This window comes from Staurois parvus, unplaced genomic scaffold (assembly GCF_062004578.1).
Source record: "Staurois parvus isolate SC_StPar_1 unplaced genomic scaffold, SC_StPar_1.0 ptg000195l, whole genome shotgun sequence".
Classification (NCBI taxonomy): domain Eukaryota; kingdom Metazoa; phylum Chordata; class Amphibia; order Anura; family Ranidae; genus Staurois; species Staurois parvus.
Window position 1 is genome coordinate 11,145,240 of NW_028317991.1, and position 18,334 is coordinate 11,163,573.

The 18,334-nt window shown below is 40.8% G+C and overlaps 1 protein-coding gene across 13 annotated transcripts in view; it reads right to left on the reverse strand.

The window, feature by feature from the left end:
- Window positions 1–18,334, reverse strand: part of SON (SON DNA and RNA binding protein) — a 134,083-nt gene that overhangs the window by 76,565 nt on the left and 39,184 nt on the right. For all 13 annotated transcript variants that reach the window (XR_016312805.1, XR_016312803.1, XR_016312801.1 and 10 more), the window contains exon 2: window positions 3,757–3,920. Coding sequence is in view for 6 of the 13 variants with exons in the window: in XM_089677950.1 (XP_089534076.1) it covers window positions 3,757–3,920 (164 nt within the window). In the remaining 7 variants the exon portion in view is untranslated. The remainder of the gene's footprint in view (window positions 1–3,756; window positions 3,921–18,334) is intronic.

Below are 18,334 nucleotides of genomic sequence, written 5' to 3' on the forward strand. Positions count from 1 at the left end.
ATAAATATGGGTAAGGGATAATTCCAGAAGTGAACACAAGAAAGTATATATAAAATACTAGCATATTTAGTAAATGTTTCCTCCCTTGCGGTTTTACAAAAAAGGGGATTAAAAACCGTTTTTCTAAATTCCAAGCTTATTGTCTTTGAAGCAATTCTAGGTACCCCCAGCTTTAGCTCCAATGTCTGCCCATTGCACAAGGACAGCTATGTGCAGAATAACACTGGTAGCCAAAATCCATGTCAAGTCACTCAGCCATAACAGAAAGTTTTTGGGGGTTGCTTTAAACAAGAAACATCCATCAGAATTGTTTTTCTTTCTTTATCCCTCTTTAGTGTTTAACTGAGTGTCTCAATTAAGGGCACGAAGTGTCATTTCTGCTTACTGCTTCATTCATTTCCTATCATGAATAACTTCTGATAAGTTTTCCTGATACCAGGAGAGGAAAGGGATCTCTTCTCAGCCTCAGGTGTGTGTGTGCGTGTGTTTGTGTGTTCAAAGTACTTCCCCTTGATTGATTGATTCCCCTTCAATCAGCTCTAAGAGCTCTTCTCATCTCACTGAGCTCTGCAGTGTATAATTTTAGCTCTCAGCCCCCTGCTATCTGAAAGCTCAGACAAGTGTTATAAATACTGGACTTTGAACAGATATAGAGAAGAGAAGACTGCAAATAAACAGACGCAACTTACATAAAAAAGTTTATTCACTTCAATAAATGGCCCTTTTACCCCCTTCCTGTCCAAGTCAATTTTCAGCTTTCAGCACTGTCACACTTTACATGACAATTACTCAGCTATGCAACACTATACTCAAATGAAATGTTTATCATTTTGTTCAGATAACTTTATTTTGGTAGCATTTGATCACCAATCTTGCCAATATTTAGTTGAGTTCGGAGTTAATTTTGTGTACATTTTGAAAAAAAATGCATTTTTCTTAGCTTCTGTTATAAAAGTTTGCAAATATTTCTTCAGAAACTAGGGCAAGAATGTACTCTGCTATATTTCTTTGGTAAAAGTAATCCAAATCAGTGTATATTATTTAGTCTGTAGGATATTTATAGAGTCTACAAACTATGATATATATTTTTTTGAATATCAATCTTGATGTACAGATGTAGCCTAATTTCTAATTTCAAGAGGCCCTAAAATACTCCCCCCAAATGACCACTTTCTGGAAAGTAGCTAGTCCAAGGTATTTAGTAAGAGGCATTACAAGTTTTTTCTAAAGTTTTCATTCTTTGTCAATTTTTTGGAAAATTAAGAAATTTCAAAAATTCTCTTTTTTCCCCCTCAACTTTGGAAGGGGCCGTACTGACTGGTGACAGTATGTACAAAAAAAAAAAAAAAAAAAAGTGAAGTTATTATACGATTTTTTTTCTTTTTTACATACTGTTGGTTCTTGTAATGGGCTGCCTGATGATGGTCATGTGTAACATCAACAGGGGCCAGCTGCAAGAACCAGGGAGAAACACCCAGTCTGTTGATATACTGTCAATTATCTCATGGCCTCTTGGGTTGCATGACATGCAGGAGGAGACTGTGGGCTAGGAGGCTGTGGGCAGATGAGACATTTATGTCTAAGTCAGAATCCCAGAAGTGCATGAAGGGATATATTAAAAAAAAAAAAAAAAAAAAAAAAAAAAAAAAAAAGATACAGTGAAGGAAATAAGTATTTGATCCCGATTTTGAATGTTTGCCCACTCACAGAGAAATGATCAGTCTAAAAATCGAATGGTAGGTGTATTGTAACACAGAGACAGAATAGCAACAAAAAATTCAAAATAAATGCATGTCTCACAAATTATGCACTGATTTGCAAGGTCATGAGGGAAAAAGGTATTTGATCCCCTTCACATGACTTAGAAATTGGTGGCAAACCCTTGTTGGCAATCACAGAGGTCAGATGTTTCCTGTAGTTGGCCACCAGGTTTGCACACATCTCAGGAGGGATTTTGGCCCACTCCTCTTGGCAGATCCTCTCCAAGTCATTAAGGTTTGGTGGCTGACATTTGGCAACTCGAACTTTCAGCTCCCTCCACAGATTTTCAATCAGATTAAGGTCTGGAGACTGGGTAGGCCACATCAGGACCTTAATGTGCTTATTCTTGAGCCACTCCTGTTGCCTTGGCCGTGTGTTTTGGGTCACTGTCATGCTAGATCACCCATCCACAACCCATTTTCAATGCCCTGGCTGAGGAAAGAAGGTTCTCACCCTAGATTTGATGGTACATTTCCCTGTCCATTGTCCCTTTGATGCAGTGCAGTTGTCCTGTCCCCTTAGCAGAAAAACACCCCCAAAGCAGAATGTTTCCACCACGTTTGACAGTTGGGATGGTGTTCTTGGGGTCAGAGGCAGCATTCCTCCTCCTCCAAACACGGCGAGTTGGGTTGATGCCAAAGAGCTGGATTGTGGTCAGATGAGACCAAAATCCAGCTCTTTGGCATCAACTCAACTCGCCGTGTTTGGAGGAGGAGGAATGCTGCCTCTGACCCAAAGAACACCATCCCAACTATCAAACGTTTTGGAAACATTCTGCTTTGGGGGTGTTTTTCAACCAGTCCTCCACTGCATCATTCAGATGTTCAGAGGCAAACTTCAGACGGGCCTGGACATGTGCTTTCTTGAGCAGAGGGACCTTGCGGGCACTGCAGGATGTCAATCCTTGTCAGCGTAGTGTGTTACTAATTGTTTTCTTGGTGACTGTGGTTCCAGCTGCCTGGAGATCATTGACAAGATCCTCACGTGTAGTTCTGGGATGATTCCTCACTGTTGTCATGATCATTGACACTCCATGAGGTGAGATCTTGCATGGTGCACCAGACCTAGGGAGACTGACAGTTGTTTTGTGTTTCTTTTATTTGCGAATGATTGCACCAACTGTTGTCACCTTCTCACCAAGCTGCTTGACGATAGTTTTGTAGCCCTGTCCAGCCTTGTGTAGGTCTACAATCTTGTCCCTGACATCCTTGGACAGCTCTTTGGTCTTTGCCATGGTGGAGAGTTTGGAATCTGTTTGATTGCTCCTGTGGACAGGTGTCTTTTATACAAGTAACAAAATGAGATTAGCAGCACTCCCTTTAAGAGACTGCTTCTAATCTCAGCTTGTTACCTGTATGAAAGACACCTGGTAGCCAGACATCCTGCTGAATGATAGGGGATCAAATACTTATATCCCTCATGAACGTGCAAATCAGTGCATAATTTGTTAGACATGCATTTCTTTTGAATTTTTTGTTGCTATTCTGTCTCTAAGTGTTACAATACACCTACCATTCGATTTGTAGACTTACCATTTCTTTGTGAGTGGGCAAACATTCAAAGCAGCAGGGGATCAAATACTTATTTCCTTCACTGTATATAAATTAAAATGTGTTATTGTGTGAAAGGAGGGGGTAGGAGTAAAATGATGGAAAGTGGGTGAGAAAGGTGAAGGTTCAGTGCTGCAGTTCATTTTTTACTGAGAGGCCATAGCTCTGCTTTAACATCTAAAAACATTAAAAGGATAAAAAAAAAAATGGCTGATGAGACCCCTTTGAGGGTGTAGGCACAGGAGTGCCCAGGCACACTTACATACCAAGAAATACACTTCTCTTTCAAGAGCAATTCCAGATAAAAGTAAATAACTAAATAAAAAGGATTAAAAAAAAAACTGCTTAAAAACACAATTAAAATTCCTATGCGTTTCCTTTAAAATGGTAAACCTTCATTTTTTAAAGTTTAGCTCCACTCTAAATACAAATTCAGCGGTTTTACCTATGGTCACAGGTTTTGCAAGTTCCAGGTTTTCAGTCTTCATAGTTTCATCTTGACAAGTTGGAGCAGTTCCTTCACTTTGTAAGCAGACAGCTGTGGGTTCTGAAGTGTTCTCCTCGTTTTGTGCTGTTAATTCCCCATTCTGAGAGTTTTCAGAATTCTCACTAAAACACAGAGTCACAGAACTTCAATACAAAGCATCAAAGTGTAAGCGTCCATTCACACCAGCTATTCCAATGCAGCCCCACCAAAAGACGAAGCAAAATGCCTCATGTCGTGTCGCCGTTTCACACCACTGCGTTGTGGTAGTGTGTGGGCGGGTGGTGTGCAATGAAAACCAATATGGCAGGCCATACTTTTTTTCAACGCAGAGCAGTGAGAGGCAATAGCCCGCCACGTACCGCACAGCAACCAACTGAACCTAATGAAATGTCACAGGGTGACATTTCAATAGAGTTTGTTAAAGAAAAAAAAAAGAAAAACTATGTGATGCACCAAACATCAGTGCATCATCACCAGTGACGGATATGAAGTAGCCCTAACACCATCTTAACCACTTCAAGACTACCTACCCATGCAATTTTTCCTGATGTCAGCGCTGTCACACTTTGAATGACAATTACTCATGCAACAATGTACCTAAATGAATTTTGGTGGTATCTAATCACCACTGGGATTTTATTATTTGGTAAATAAGGGAAAAAAACATTTTTCTTAGTTTGCTATAAAACTTTGCAAATTAACCATGTTCTTCATAAATTTAGGCCAAAATATATTCTGCTACATTTCTTTGGTAGGAAAAAAAAAAAGGTGTATATTGTTTGGTCTAAGTGAAAGTTATAGAATGTTCTGACTGCCTATTTTAATTCTTGAGGCCCTAAAATTCCAGGACAGCACAAATACTCACAAAATGACCCATTTTTGGAAAGTAGATGGCCAAAAAGGTATTTACTGAGGCATTTTTTTTTTTTTTTTTTTTTAAGTATTAATTTTTGCCACAATTCTTTGGTAAATGAGGAAAGTAAATAAAATTTACTTTTTAACTACATCCTCGTGGCCCTATAGCAGATATACTGCTACAGGGCGGCGGGGGTGCGCAAAATCATGTATATATACACGTGATTTCGCATTTCCGGGTAGGGGGGCGTGCGCAAGAGGCTATGGCTGTCAATCACTGGGTCCCGGCCGGTGATCATCAAGGATTTCCGACGAGGAGAAGGGCTGCTTTGTTTACTAACAGTCCTCCTCCCTGCCGGCTTGGGCACACTGCTCTATATGGCTGTGGATAGCACAGCCATCCAGAGCAGTGTGCTTACAGTGAAGCACTAACACACCGCCCCCCCGCCAGTAAATTATTAGTATAAAAAAAAAACAAAAAAAACCCTCCAGTATCTATACCGCCATTTGTAAATGCTGTAACTTTCACGTAAACCAATTAATTTACACGTATTGGGATTTTTTAAGATTTCAAAGATATTTTGGTTTAAAAATCTATTTTTAATTTTGATTTAAATTTTTTTGCTGGACACATTTAATAGCAAAAAGTCAAAAATATTGTTTTTTTTTTCAAAACTGTCGGTCTTTTTTTTTTATAGTGCAAAAAATAAAAAAACCGCAATCAAACCACCGAAAGAAAGCTCAATTCGTGGGGGGAAAAAAAAGACAAATTTAATTTGGGTGCAGCGTTGCATGACTTCGCAATTGTCTGTCACAGTAATGCAGCACCATAAAGCAAAAAATGGCCAGGAAATCCTTAGGAGGGCAAGTGGTTAACTGCAAAATCATCATTTTAACAAGTTATTTCTTACACACAGCAAACACATGCTACAGACGGGTATACATGCACGGGTTTTCTTTTGTTCAGCCAGCAGGTTGGCTATACTGACAGATCTCTGCACCCACATAAGCAATGTGGATTCAGGGATCTCCCCCTAACGCATTATTGTATTTTGACATCGGAGACTACTCACCCCCACCATCAGAATAAAACAGGTAAATGCTGTAGCTACTGGCTGCAAGCGCTGATCGAATGCTGGTTTTCAGTGCCGGTTCACATATGCGGATTGCATGCAGTTTGAACTGCACCCAAACCGCATGACATGTGAAACAGCATTGCTTTCCGGTTATAATGGTCGATGTTCAGTACGCATGTACCCGGCTTTACAATTACACTCCAGAACACATTTTGCTACCCTTCCCATGTATGGGAATACTTTCAAAGTCTAGATGCATAGAGGGGTCCAAAATCCAAGGAGCACCTTCCAGCTATCTAGGGACATAAAATTACAAATCTATTTTCCTGACATTTTTGGAGGTCCTGGAGCACTAGGACAGTAGACAGAACACCCAGAAAATGAACACATTTTTGAAAGCAAACACTACAGGGTATTTTCTAAGAGGCATAGTGAGTTTGAAAAGGTAATTGTTTTACCACAAGTTTTTGGAAAACGTGGAAAGAAAATAAAAAAATCCAACAAAGTTGTCAATTTATAAGCTATTTCTAACACATGGCACAGGCAAACTTAGAATTAGCCACACAGAGTGACCCTAAACCTAAATGAATAAACTACACATCTAATTTGCTGACTGCCTAACACATTTCTGGAGGCCCTGGAGTACCAGGACAATGGAAACACCCACAAAATAACCACATTTTGGAAAGTAAACACCCCAAGGTATTTTCTAAGAGGTATAATAGGTATTTTGTAGTGGTGCACCGAAATGAAAATTCTGGTGCCGAAAACACAATATATACCCCAATTTTGTTTTCTAAAATATACGAAAGAGGATGTTACGGCGAGGAAATAGATACCGAATTTCATGTTTTCAAATTGCGCACGCTTGTGGAATGGCGTCAAACTACAGTGCTTAAATCTCCATGGGTGATGCTTTTAAATGTTTTACAGGTTAACAGCGTAAAGTTACAGAGGAGGTATAGTGCTAGAATTATTGCTGTTGCTCAGATGCTTGTAGCGATACCTCACGTGTGTTGTTTGAACACCATTTAAATATATGGGCATGGCCTACGTATGCGTCCACCACTACATGCGAGGATGGGGACACTTAAAACTTTTTTTTAATATTTACATTTTTTTTGTTTTATATATATATATATATATATATATATATATATATATACAGTCATGGCCGAAATTGTTGGCACCCTTGATATTTTTCCTGAAAATCAAGTATTTCACACAAAAAAGGTATTGCATTAACACATGTTTTGCTATACACATGTTTATTCCCTTTGTATGTATTGGAACAAATATAAAACAGAGGCAGAAAAGCAAATATGACATAATGTCACACAAAACCCCAAAAATGGGCTGGACAAAAGTATTGGCACCCTTAACTTAATATTTGGTTGCACACCCTTTGGAAAACATAACTGAAATCAGTCGCTTCCTATAACCATCAATAAGCTTCTGACACCTCTCACCCGGAATTTTGGACCACTCTTCCTTTGCAAACAGCTCCAGGTCTCTCTTATTGGAAGGACACCTTTTCCCAACAGCAATTTTAAGATCTCTCCACAGGTGTTCAATGGGATTTAGATCTGGGCTCATTGCTGGCCACTTCAGAACTCTCCAGCGCTTCTTTGCCATCCATTTCTGAGTGCTTTTTGACGTATGTTTGGGGTCATTGTCCTGCTGGAAGACCCAGGATCTTGGACGCAAACCCAGCTTTCTGACACTGGGCCCTACAGTGCGACCCAAAATCCTTTGGTAATCCTCAGATTTCATGATGCCTTGCACACAGTCAAGGCACCCAGTGCCAGAGGCAGCAAAACAACCCCAAAACATCATTGAACCTCCACCATATTTTACCGTAGGTACTGTGTTTTGTTCTTTGTAGGCCTCATTCCGTTTTCGGTAAACAGTAGAATGATGTGCTTTACCGAAAAGCTCTATCTTGGTCTCATCTGTCCACAAGACGTTTTCCCAGAAGGCTTTTGGCTTACTCAAGTACATTTTGGCAAACTGTAGTCTTGCTTTTTTATGTCTCTGTGTCAGCAGTGGGGTCCTCCTGGGTCTCCTGCCATAGCGTTTCATTTCATTTAAATGTCGACGGATAGTTCGCGCTGACACCGATGCTCCCTGAGCCTGCAGGACAGCTTGAATGTCTTTGGAACATGTTTGGGGCTGCTTATCCACCATCCGGACTATTCTGCGTTGCAATCTTTCATCAATTTTCCTCATCCGTCCACGACCAGGGAGATTAGCTACAGTGCCATGGGTTGCAAACTTCTTGATAATGTTGCGCACTGTGGACAAAGGCAAATCTAGTTCTCTGGAGATGGACTTGTAACCTTGAGATTGTTGATATTTTGCCACAATTTTGGTTCTCAGGTCCTCAGACAGTTCTCGTCTCCTCTTTCTGTTGTCCATGCTTAGTGTGGCACAGACAGACACACAATGCAAAGGTTAAGTGAACGTCTCTCCTTTTTATCTGCTTTCAGGTGTGATTTCTATATTGCCCACACCTGTTACTTGCCCCAGGTGAGTTTACAGGAGCATCACATGCTTGTAACATTCTTATTTATCCGCAGTTGTGAAAGGGTGCCAATACTTTTGTCCAGCCCATTTTTGGAGGTTTGTGTGACATTATGTCGAATTTGCTTTCTTTCCTCCCTTTTTTTGTTTTGTCCCAATACACACAAAGGGAATAAACATGTGTATAGCAAAACATGTGTTAATGCAATACGTTTCGTGAGAAATACATGATTTCCTGGAGAAATATCAAGGGTGCCAACAATTTCGGCCATGACTGTATATATATATATATATATATATATATATATATAAATAAAATCTCTATCTGTATGGGGGTGGGGAGGGTCCAATTTTTATTTTGTACTTTTTTCTACTTTCATGTATTTTTTTAACTTATGATTTTATTGCAATCAAATAGGGAGGCAATAGTCACATAGGGGTGATAGCATATGAGTGACAGGTCCTCTTTGTAGGGGGGAGGGGATGGGGAGCAGTGTGTGCAAGGAGGGGGCAGGAGAGTAGTGTATACAGTGAGGGAGCAGTGTATACAGAGAGGCTCCCTCACTGGCTGTCACTATATGTCGGTGCCGGTTTTTAAATGCAATTGCCGGCTTTTTTTTTTTCTCTTTACTATAGCTCACAGAATTAGCTGTCACTTTCCCTGGAGCTAAAGGCAACTGTTTCTTTTAGCTCGGGGTAAGAAACTAAAAGGAAACTTTGTTTCTTTTAGCTTTGGGGAAAGTAACAGCTAATTCTGTGAGCTATAGTGAAGAAAAAAAAAAAAAAGCCAATCATTACATTTAAAAACCAGCACTGACATATAGTGATGGTTAGTCACTGTATACACTGCTCCTCTCCTGCCTTTCACAGCCATCGCCCTGGTGGCCGAAATTTCAGTGCATCCCTAGCCTATTGAAAACGTTATTTTTTGCCACACGTTTTTTAGAAATTGCGGAAAGGTGAACATGTATTTGTTTTCTCACAAAGCAGTCAATCAGATAATTTTTACCACGCAGCATGGGCATACTTAGAATTCAAAGTGTAAATGTTGTGTTGTCCCTTTTAAATCACAATCATATACCAACCAATCACAATCATACACCAACCATGCATAATCAACAGTTAAACATACGTAATCCACAATGTGACAAAATATAAATCCAATTAGTGCTAAAAACAACCAAAAGGGACCAAAAAAAGTCCAAAAAGATGGTTAATCAAAACAGTCTCTCCGCAGTGTAATCCCTTCTGTGTTCCACCACCAAGGCACACTTTCACTGCTTACCACATGGCTGGACCTCTAGTATCAGGAGGCTCCATGCACACTAGCATTTTTTAAGCTCCGAGAAACTGTTATCAGCATTTTTTTTTTCTGCACCTAGAAGCTAAATAGTGTAATCCTATGTGTCCATGCACACTTTTGTAGGCTAGTAGCATTTTTCAAACTTCAGCGTTTAGGATGAAAAAAAAGTGTTTTTGTAGAGTTGTTGGGAGCGTTTTTCTGGCAGAAAAAAAGATGCAAAACACTGCTAACAGATTTTTTCTAGCTTTTCCCTACATGTACTGTAAAATCGCTAATAAAACACGAACGCTGCTAAACGCTACTAAAAACAGCTATTAGCATTTTTTGATTAAAGAAAAAATAAAAAATGCTAGTGTGTATTGAGCCTAATAGTGCATGCATGTTTCAGGACAGGTCATCAAAAAACACTCAATGCTGCAAGAGGTTTCAGCCAGATTAGGCAGCAACCAATGTAGAACAACAAAGATACTTCATGGTGTAGTAGTTACAATATCTGCCTTTTATAACCGCTTCCCGACTGCCCGCCAACAATATACAGCGGACAGGCGGTAGCTGCAGTCAAAGCGACGTATCCGTACATCGCTTTGCTCTTCTGGGTTTAGAGCGCGCACACCAAGACATTCGTTGTAGGAGGTGAGTGTCAGCAGGTCTCGGCCAGTGATTTTGGCCGAGATTCTGCAGATCTCCAACAGCGAACAAAGATGCAGAGCTGTGCCTGTATTTGTAAATACAGGCACAGAACCTAGCTGGTTCTTCTCTCCCTGGAACCATTTTGTTCCTGGGAGAGAAGAAAGACATCACACGTGAGTAAAAGCAGCACACTCCACCCACACAGGTTAGATAGACACATTTTAACCCCTTGATTGCTACATTTAACCCTTTGATTGCCCCCTGCCAGTGCCATTAGTACAGTGTCTGTTGTACAGTATTTTTCACTGATCACGGTGTTAATGCCACTGGCGATGTCAGATAGAGTCAGGGTCAGTTAGCGTCCCACCCAGCCAGGGTCAGCTAGCGTTAGAGTATCCGCACACTATAGGTCGCTGATTACCATCATTACTAGTATAGTGTTTATATGGATCAATACATTGATCACGAACAAAACTATACCAGTGTCCCCTTAGTATTAGTGTCCCCAAAAGCGCAGTGTTAGCAGGATCATCCCCATTCCCTAAAAAACACAAAAAAGGCAGACTTATATCAAATATAAACAAGTGAATAAATAATAAAATAATGCTTATAAATCAAGGTGACACACGAATGGTACAAATGCAGCCAAGACACTATTGACAAACATAAAGGTGACTATTAATACATAGCAATAAACGTGCCCCCCTCACTCCCACTCTGTAACGTGACCAGAGGGTAAAAATATTCCAGGTGGGTATGCGCAGTTCATAAATGGTAAGTGATGGTGTTCAAAAATTCATGCATTGTGCGTGATCACACAACTTCCAGTGCTGGTGAGTGACTCCTCCTATAGCTGAATTGCCTCCTCACCTCCACTCTGCGGCCCAATGCGCCTTCAAGATCACTAAGGATTTTCTTCCAATACTGACAGGTAAGCTCCTCCAGATCTCTCATCACATGGGGATGATACACTATATCCTGATGAAGTCACGCGAACGGTGACATAACGCGTAGATACGCAAGGAGGCAGCATCCGGACAGCGGTGACGTACTTCCAGTACAGCCGCCATCTTAGTCCACCCAGAAAATAGGCACTTTTTACCCATGCAATACACCCATGCTTGAGGGGAGAACCGTGCAATATGACATCTGAAATGTAAGTGCCAGTTTTTGTTACAAATAAAGCACTTTTACTTTGGCATACTACACTATCTCCTTATATTTGCATTATCTGGATGAGTGGTGTACCCAGCGGAGATCAGGAGCCAGGACATCTAGTGTATCATCCCCATGTGATGAGAGGTCTGGAGGAGCTTACCTGTCAGTATTGAAGGAAGATCCTTAGTGATCTTGAAGGCACATTTGCCCATTGGGCCGCAGAGTGGAGGTGAGGAGGCAATTCAGCCATAGGAGGAGAGTCCCTCACCAGCACTGAAAGTTTTGTGTGATCACGCACAATGCATGAATTTTTACTGTGTTGAACACCATCACTTACCATTTATGAACTGCGCATACCCACCTGGAATATTTTTACCCACTGGTCACGTTACAGAGTGGGAGTGAGGGGGGCACGTTTATTGCTATGTATTAATAGTCACCTTTATATTTGTCAATAGTGTCCTGGCTGCATTTGTACCATTCGTGTGTCACCTTGATTTATAAGCATTATTTTATTTATTCACTTGTTTCACTTGATACAAGTCTGCGATTGAGCGCTGCACTACCATTTTTGTGTTTTTTAGTTCTACTGTATGGTATCAGTCTGAGTGCCAGCCGCTTATAACGATAGGCACTCCATTAAGCGCAGGAGGATTTTTTCATATTCATCCCCATTCCCTGCCAGCACTAGCATTTAGCCCCAACGCTCCCCCCCCCCCACCCTTAACAAGAAGTGCAGTGTCAGTATAATTTCTGATCACTGTCACCTGTAATACATTGTACACAAAATCGCAGTGTCCACAGAATCAGGCCTGATCTCTGCCAGCACTAGCAGGTGAATTTTATTGGTAGCGGTTCAAGCAGTCCCTGACAGCTCCTTTTCCAGCGAGTCGAACTAGGTACCTGTACATTTAGAGTCCAAAATGTCCAACTAAAGGTACACTAGTGAAGAGGCCTATAGGATTCTGAGGATATCAAAAGAGAGCGAAGGGGAAGCTTCTCTGACAGAATCTGCCTCAGAATATGAACCTGTAGACAGCAGCAGCACCCGACAGGTAGCTCGGACGATGGAGAAGAGGTCCCTGTTCAGGTATACCCGACCCCATGAAGCTGAAGTGCTAGGATCGCATGACTTGTCGCATATGCAGCAGAGTGCCCGTACCAGTGCAATACTACCTTTAGGTGAACTGGCGAGTACCAGCCGCCTAGTATATCCTGGTCTTTTTTATACCAGTTTTGCAGTATCACTTGGTGACGTGGCGAGTCCAAAAAGTGCAGTACAATTTGGTGCAGCGGTGAGCACAAGTAGTGTCCCACAGTCACCAAGAATTCGCACACAGGCCCACAGAGCCCCTATTGTCCTTCCGGACATGCTTGCAAATCCTGATTGGCAGCCCATAGATACCAGTGCAATACTACCTTTTGGTGAACTGGCGAGCACCAGCGGCCTAGTATATCCTGGTCTTTTTTATACCAGTATTGCAGTATCACTTGGTGACGTGGAGAGTCCCAAAAGTGCAGTACAATTTGGTGCAGCGGTGAGCACAAGTAGTGTCCCACAGTCACCAAGAATTCGCACACAGGCCCATAGAGCCCCTAGTGTCCTTCCGGACATGCTTGCAAATCCTGATTGGCAGCCCATAGATTCTGCAGCTCCCATACATCCCCCATTCACTGCCCAACAAAGAATTCAGGTGGAAACAGCAAATTTAACTCCCCTTGATTTTATGGAGCCGTTTCTCACAGAAGATTTGTACAATTTGATTGTGGGCCAAAGCAATTTATATGCTGAACAATATATCGCTGCAAATCCAAATTCAAACCTTGCCTGACCATTTGCATGGAAACCTACTACGGTTTCCGAATTTAAAACTTTATAATGCACTCAACATGGGCATTATAAAAAAGAATGAGTTGCAGTCGTATTGGTCCACAGACCCAATACATCATACACCTGTGTTCTCTGCTGCCATGGCCAGGCATAGATATGAGACGATACTGCGCTTCATGCATTTCACACACTGTCGTCCTCTGGGTGACCCTGAACATAACAGGCTCTACAAAATTTGGCGCCTCATAAACCACCTCACTGAGAAATTTGCAGATTTGTATACGCCCCAGAAAAGCATCTGCGTGGATGAGTCCCTCATTCACTTTACTAGCCACCTTGTATTCAAACAGTACATCCCCAGCAAGCGTGCCAGATATGGGGTCAAATTGTATAAGCTCTGTGAGAGGGCCACTGGCTATAAGTACAAGTTTAAGGTTTATGAGGGAAGAGATAGCGAAGTAGAGCCCCCCAACTGCCCAGACTACATGGGGAGAAGTGGCAAAATAGTTTGGAACTTTGTCGTCTTTGCTCCGTAAGGGTAACCATTTACACGTAGACAATTTCTATACAAGCATGCCATTATTTAGACATTTGTACAATCTTGGAATTGGCTCATGTGGCACCGTGCGGCCTAATCGCCAGGCCGTCCCCCAACAGCTTGTAAATAAAAGACTTAGAAAAGGGGAGAAAGCCTGCCCGAGGAATGATGAATTGCTCACAGTGAAGTGGAAGGACAAACGGGATGTTTTTGTCCTGTCTTCCATTCCCGCAGACGCGACAGCCCAAATTAACACGGTATCTGGCGTTGTTGAGAAACCCCTCTGTGTCCGCGACTTTAACCATAACATGGGAGGGATGGACCTCAATGACCAAATGATGAATCCATACCTAGTTTCCCAGAAAGCTCGGCACTGGTACAAAAAGGTGTCTACTTACTTATTTCAATTGGAGATATATATAGACACACACACACACACACACACTTATATAAAACGCTTTTGTAATTTACAAAGCAACTGGATGAAGAGGATCCTTCCTAAAATTTCAGGAAGAGATCAACACGGCCCTTTTGTATTCAGAAGGTGCTGTGGCCCAATCCTCAAATCCAGATGCGGTTAGTGTGCTGCATGAGAGGCATTTTCCAGATGTCCTCTCTGGTACCCTACCCAAAGGTCACCCCAAAGAAGATGTGTTTGTAGCAGACACGGAATGATACGCGAAACCTGCTATTTTTGTCCCTCCTGTCCTAGCCAAACTGGTCTCTGCCTCAAGGACTGCTTCCATCACTACCATACACTAGTGGAGTATTAGTATAGATTAAAGCAAGTTATACCAGGATGATGCTAGCAGCTGCAAGCATCATCCTGGTATTTTTTTTTCAGCCGGTGATGGGCTTTCATGTAAAAGCACCATTTGTAAATTGGGAAAGCATCTGATCACACCAATCTTGGCGAGATTAGATAATGTAAGGGCAGACAGACCCCAGATTTCTGAAAAAAGAATATATGTCAATGCCCATTGAAGTTATAGGGGATATTTGCATTTCCTCGGATAGCAAAAAAAAAAAAAAAAAAAAAAAGGCATTCTCACACCCCCCCCCCACCCCTTCTCACCTGCGTTTATGAGCATTGAGCCCATGCTGGGCGTTTGCACCATGCATGTGAGTTATCGCTGCAAACGTCAGATCAAGGGCAGTAATTCTAGCACTAGACCTCTTCTGTAAATCTAAAATGGAAGCTTATAAAGGCTTTTAAATTGTTGCCTATGCATATTAAAAATGTATGGTTTGGTATCCATTTACTCGGTATACCATCATCTTTTAAAGTTTACTAAATAATTGGCCAATATATTGTGATTTTATGCATTAAAAGTGAAAAAAAGTGTATTTTTTTATAAAAAATTTGTGTTTGAAAAATCGCTGTGTGAGTACTATGTGACATAAAAAATTGCAGCACCCACCATTTTATTCACTAGGGTGTCTGCTTTAAAAATATATATAATGTGTGGGGGTTCAAAGTAATTTCCTAGCAAAAAATACTGATTTTTTTTCAAGTGAACAAAAAGTGTCAGAAAAGGCTTGATCTTCAGGTGGTTAGAAGAACGAGTGGTGTGTGGCATAAACTTCTAATGCTGGGCATAAAATGCCCCCCGTCATCCAAATGACCCCTTTTTGGAAAGTAGACACCTCAAACTATTTGCTCAGAGGTATGTTGAGTCAATGGATTTATTAAATATTAATATAAATATTAATTTCTTTTTTAACCACAAGTTTTTGAAAAATTACAAAACAAAATTGTCACTTAAATGATTTATTGCTCACACATGCCATGGGTATAGGTGGAATTACTCCCCAAAATACATTCTGCTACTTCTCCCGAGTATGGGGGTACCACATGAGAGACGTTTTGGCAGTCTAGCCAAGTACAGGACCCCAAAATCCAATAACCACCTTCAGGCTTTTAAAGGGCTTTATTTCCTCATTACATTTCCTGAGTACCTATCACAGTTTCGGAGGCCCTGAAATGTCAGGATAGCACCAACCCCCCCCCCCCCCATTTGGAAAGTAGACACCCCAAGGAATTTCATAAGAAGCATGGTGAGTATTTAGCAGATTTCCTTTGTTGCCACAAGTTTTTGGAAAATGCAGAAAGAAAACAAAAACGTTTTCTTTTTTTATATTTCAAAACCTTGTGAGAAAAAAAATGAGATCTGCAAAATACTCACCATGCCTCTTTTTAAACTCCTTGGGGTGTCTACTTTACAAAAAGAGGTCATTTGGAGGAGTTCGGTACTATAATGGCATTTCAGGGCCACCAAAACTAGTAGTGAGGAAGTGAAATGAGGAAGTTACGCACGTTCAGGCTTTAAAAGTGGTCATTGGATTTAAGGCTCCTGTATGTTAAATAGTTTGGCTGAAAAAAGACAAAAGTCCATCCAGTTCAACCATAAAAAAAAAAAAAAAGTTATAATCCTGTAGCCACAGTTGATCCAGAGGAAGGCAAAAAAAACCCAGCAAAGCATGATCCAATTTGCTCCAGCTGGGAAAAAAAAAATCCTTTCCGATCCCCCGAGAGATAATCAGATATTCCCTGGATCAACTTTACCTATAAAAGGTTAGTATTCAGTTATATTCTGTGTATCTAAGAAAGAATCCAGGACTCTTTTGAAGCAATCCACTGAGCTGGCCAGAACCAACTCTTGAGGGAGTCTATTCCACATTTTCACAGCTCTCACTGTGAAGAAACCTTTCCGTGTTTGGAGATTGAATCTCTTTTCCTCCAGACGTAAAGAGTGCCCCCTTGTCCTCTGTGATAACCTCAGGGTGAATAACTCTACACCGAGTTCACTATATGAACCACTGATGTATTTATACATGTTGATCATATTCCCCCTTACTCTCCTCTTCTCAAGAAAGAATAAATTCAGTTCCTCTAATCTCTCCTCATAGCTGAGCTCCTCCATGCCTCTTATCAGTTTGGTTGCCCTTCTCTGTACTTTCTCCAGTTCCCCAATGTTCTTTTTGTGAACTGGTGCCCAAAACTGAACTGCATATTCCAGATGAGGTCTTACTAATGATTTGTACCGGGGTAATATGATATCTTTCTCTCTGGAGTCTATACCTCTTAATACAAGAAAGGATTTTGCTCGCTTTAGAACCCGCAGCTTGGCATTGCATTCCATTATTAAGCTTGTGATCTACCAGAACCCCCAGATCCTTCACCATTGATTCCCCCTGTTGTACCCCCCCCAGTATGTATGATGCGTGATTATGCTTAGCCAAGTGCACAACCTTACATTTATCCACATTAAACCTCATTTACCACATAGTTGCCCAATTACACAGAGCATTGAGATCAGCTTGTAAAATTGAAGACATTCTGTAAAGGACGTTATTCCACTGCACAGCTTGGTGTCATCTGCAAAGACTGAAATGGGATTTTTAATCCCAGACCCTATATTGTTTATAAATATATTAAAAAGTAACGGTCTCAACACTTAACCTTGGGGTACACCACTGACAACCCTAGACCATTCAGAGTATGGATCATTAATCACTACTTTTTGAATACGATCTTTTAGCCAGTTTTCTATCCATTTACATACGGATTTTTCCAAGCCTGTAGATTTTACCTTACACATTAGCCGTGTGTGGGGCACTGTGTCAAACGATTTTGCAAAATCCAAGTATACCACGTCCGCCACCCCTCTGTCCAAGAATTTGCTCACCCACTCAAAAAGAAATCAGATTTGTTTGACAACTTCTGTCTTTCATGAATCCATGCTGTCTGTTGCTTAAAATATTTTTTTTCCCACAAGAACACATCTATGTGGTCTTTTATTAAACTCTCCAGTATCTTCCCAACGATAGAAGTTAAACTAACAGGTCTATAATTACTTGGTAAAGATTTTGACCCCTTTTTAAATATTGGCACCACATTGGCCTTACGCCAATCCAGTGGTACTATGCCAGTCATTAAACAGTCCCTAGAAATTAGAAACAATGGCTTTGAAATGATAGAGTTCAATTCTTTAATGACCCGTGGGTGTATGCCATCCAGTCCAGGTGCTTTATTCACCTTTATACTATCTAAATAATTTTGGATCATATCAATTGTGAGCCAATGTGGATCATCTGGAGCTGTGCCAATACCATGCCCATTATGGACAAGAGCTCCCCATGCTTCTTTGAACACAGAGCTGAAGAAGGTATTTAATAAATTTGCCTTCTCTTTGTCCCCAGTCACCCACTCTAGATTATTTTGTAAAGGGCCTACATGCTCAGATCGGACCTTTTTACTATTAATATATTTGAAGACTTTTTGGGGTTTTGTTCTGCTAGCTTTTGCAATCTGTCATTAATTTTAAATTTTTGCATGATTTCCTTTTTGCACATTCTGTTATATTCTTTGTAATTTTTAAATGATGATAGCGTTCCTTAATTTTTATACTAAATAAAAGCCCTTTTCTCATTATCTATAGCTTTTTTAACTTTGACCGTAAGCCACATAGGTTTGATTTTTAACCTTTTAAACTTGTTGCCTATGGGAATATATTTTGCAGTGTGTTCACATACAGTCTTTCTGAAGAACTCTCATTTCTGTGTTGTGTTCATCGATACCAATATTCCCTCCCAGTCTAAGTCTTGGAGAGCAGCTCTCT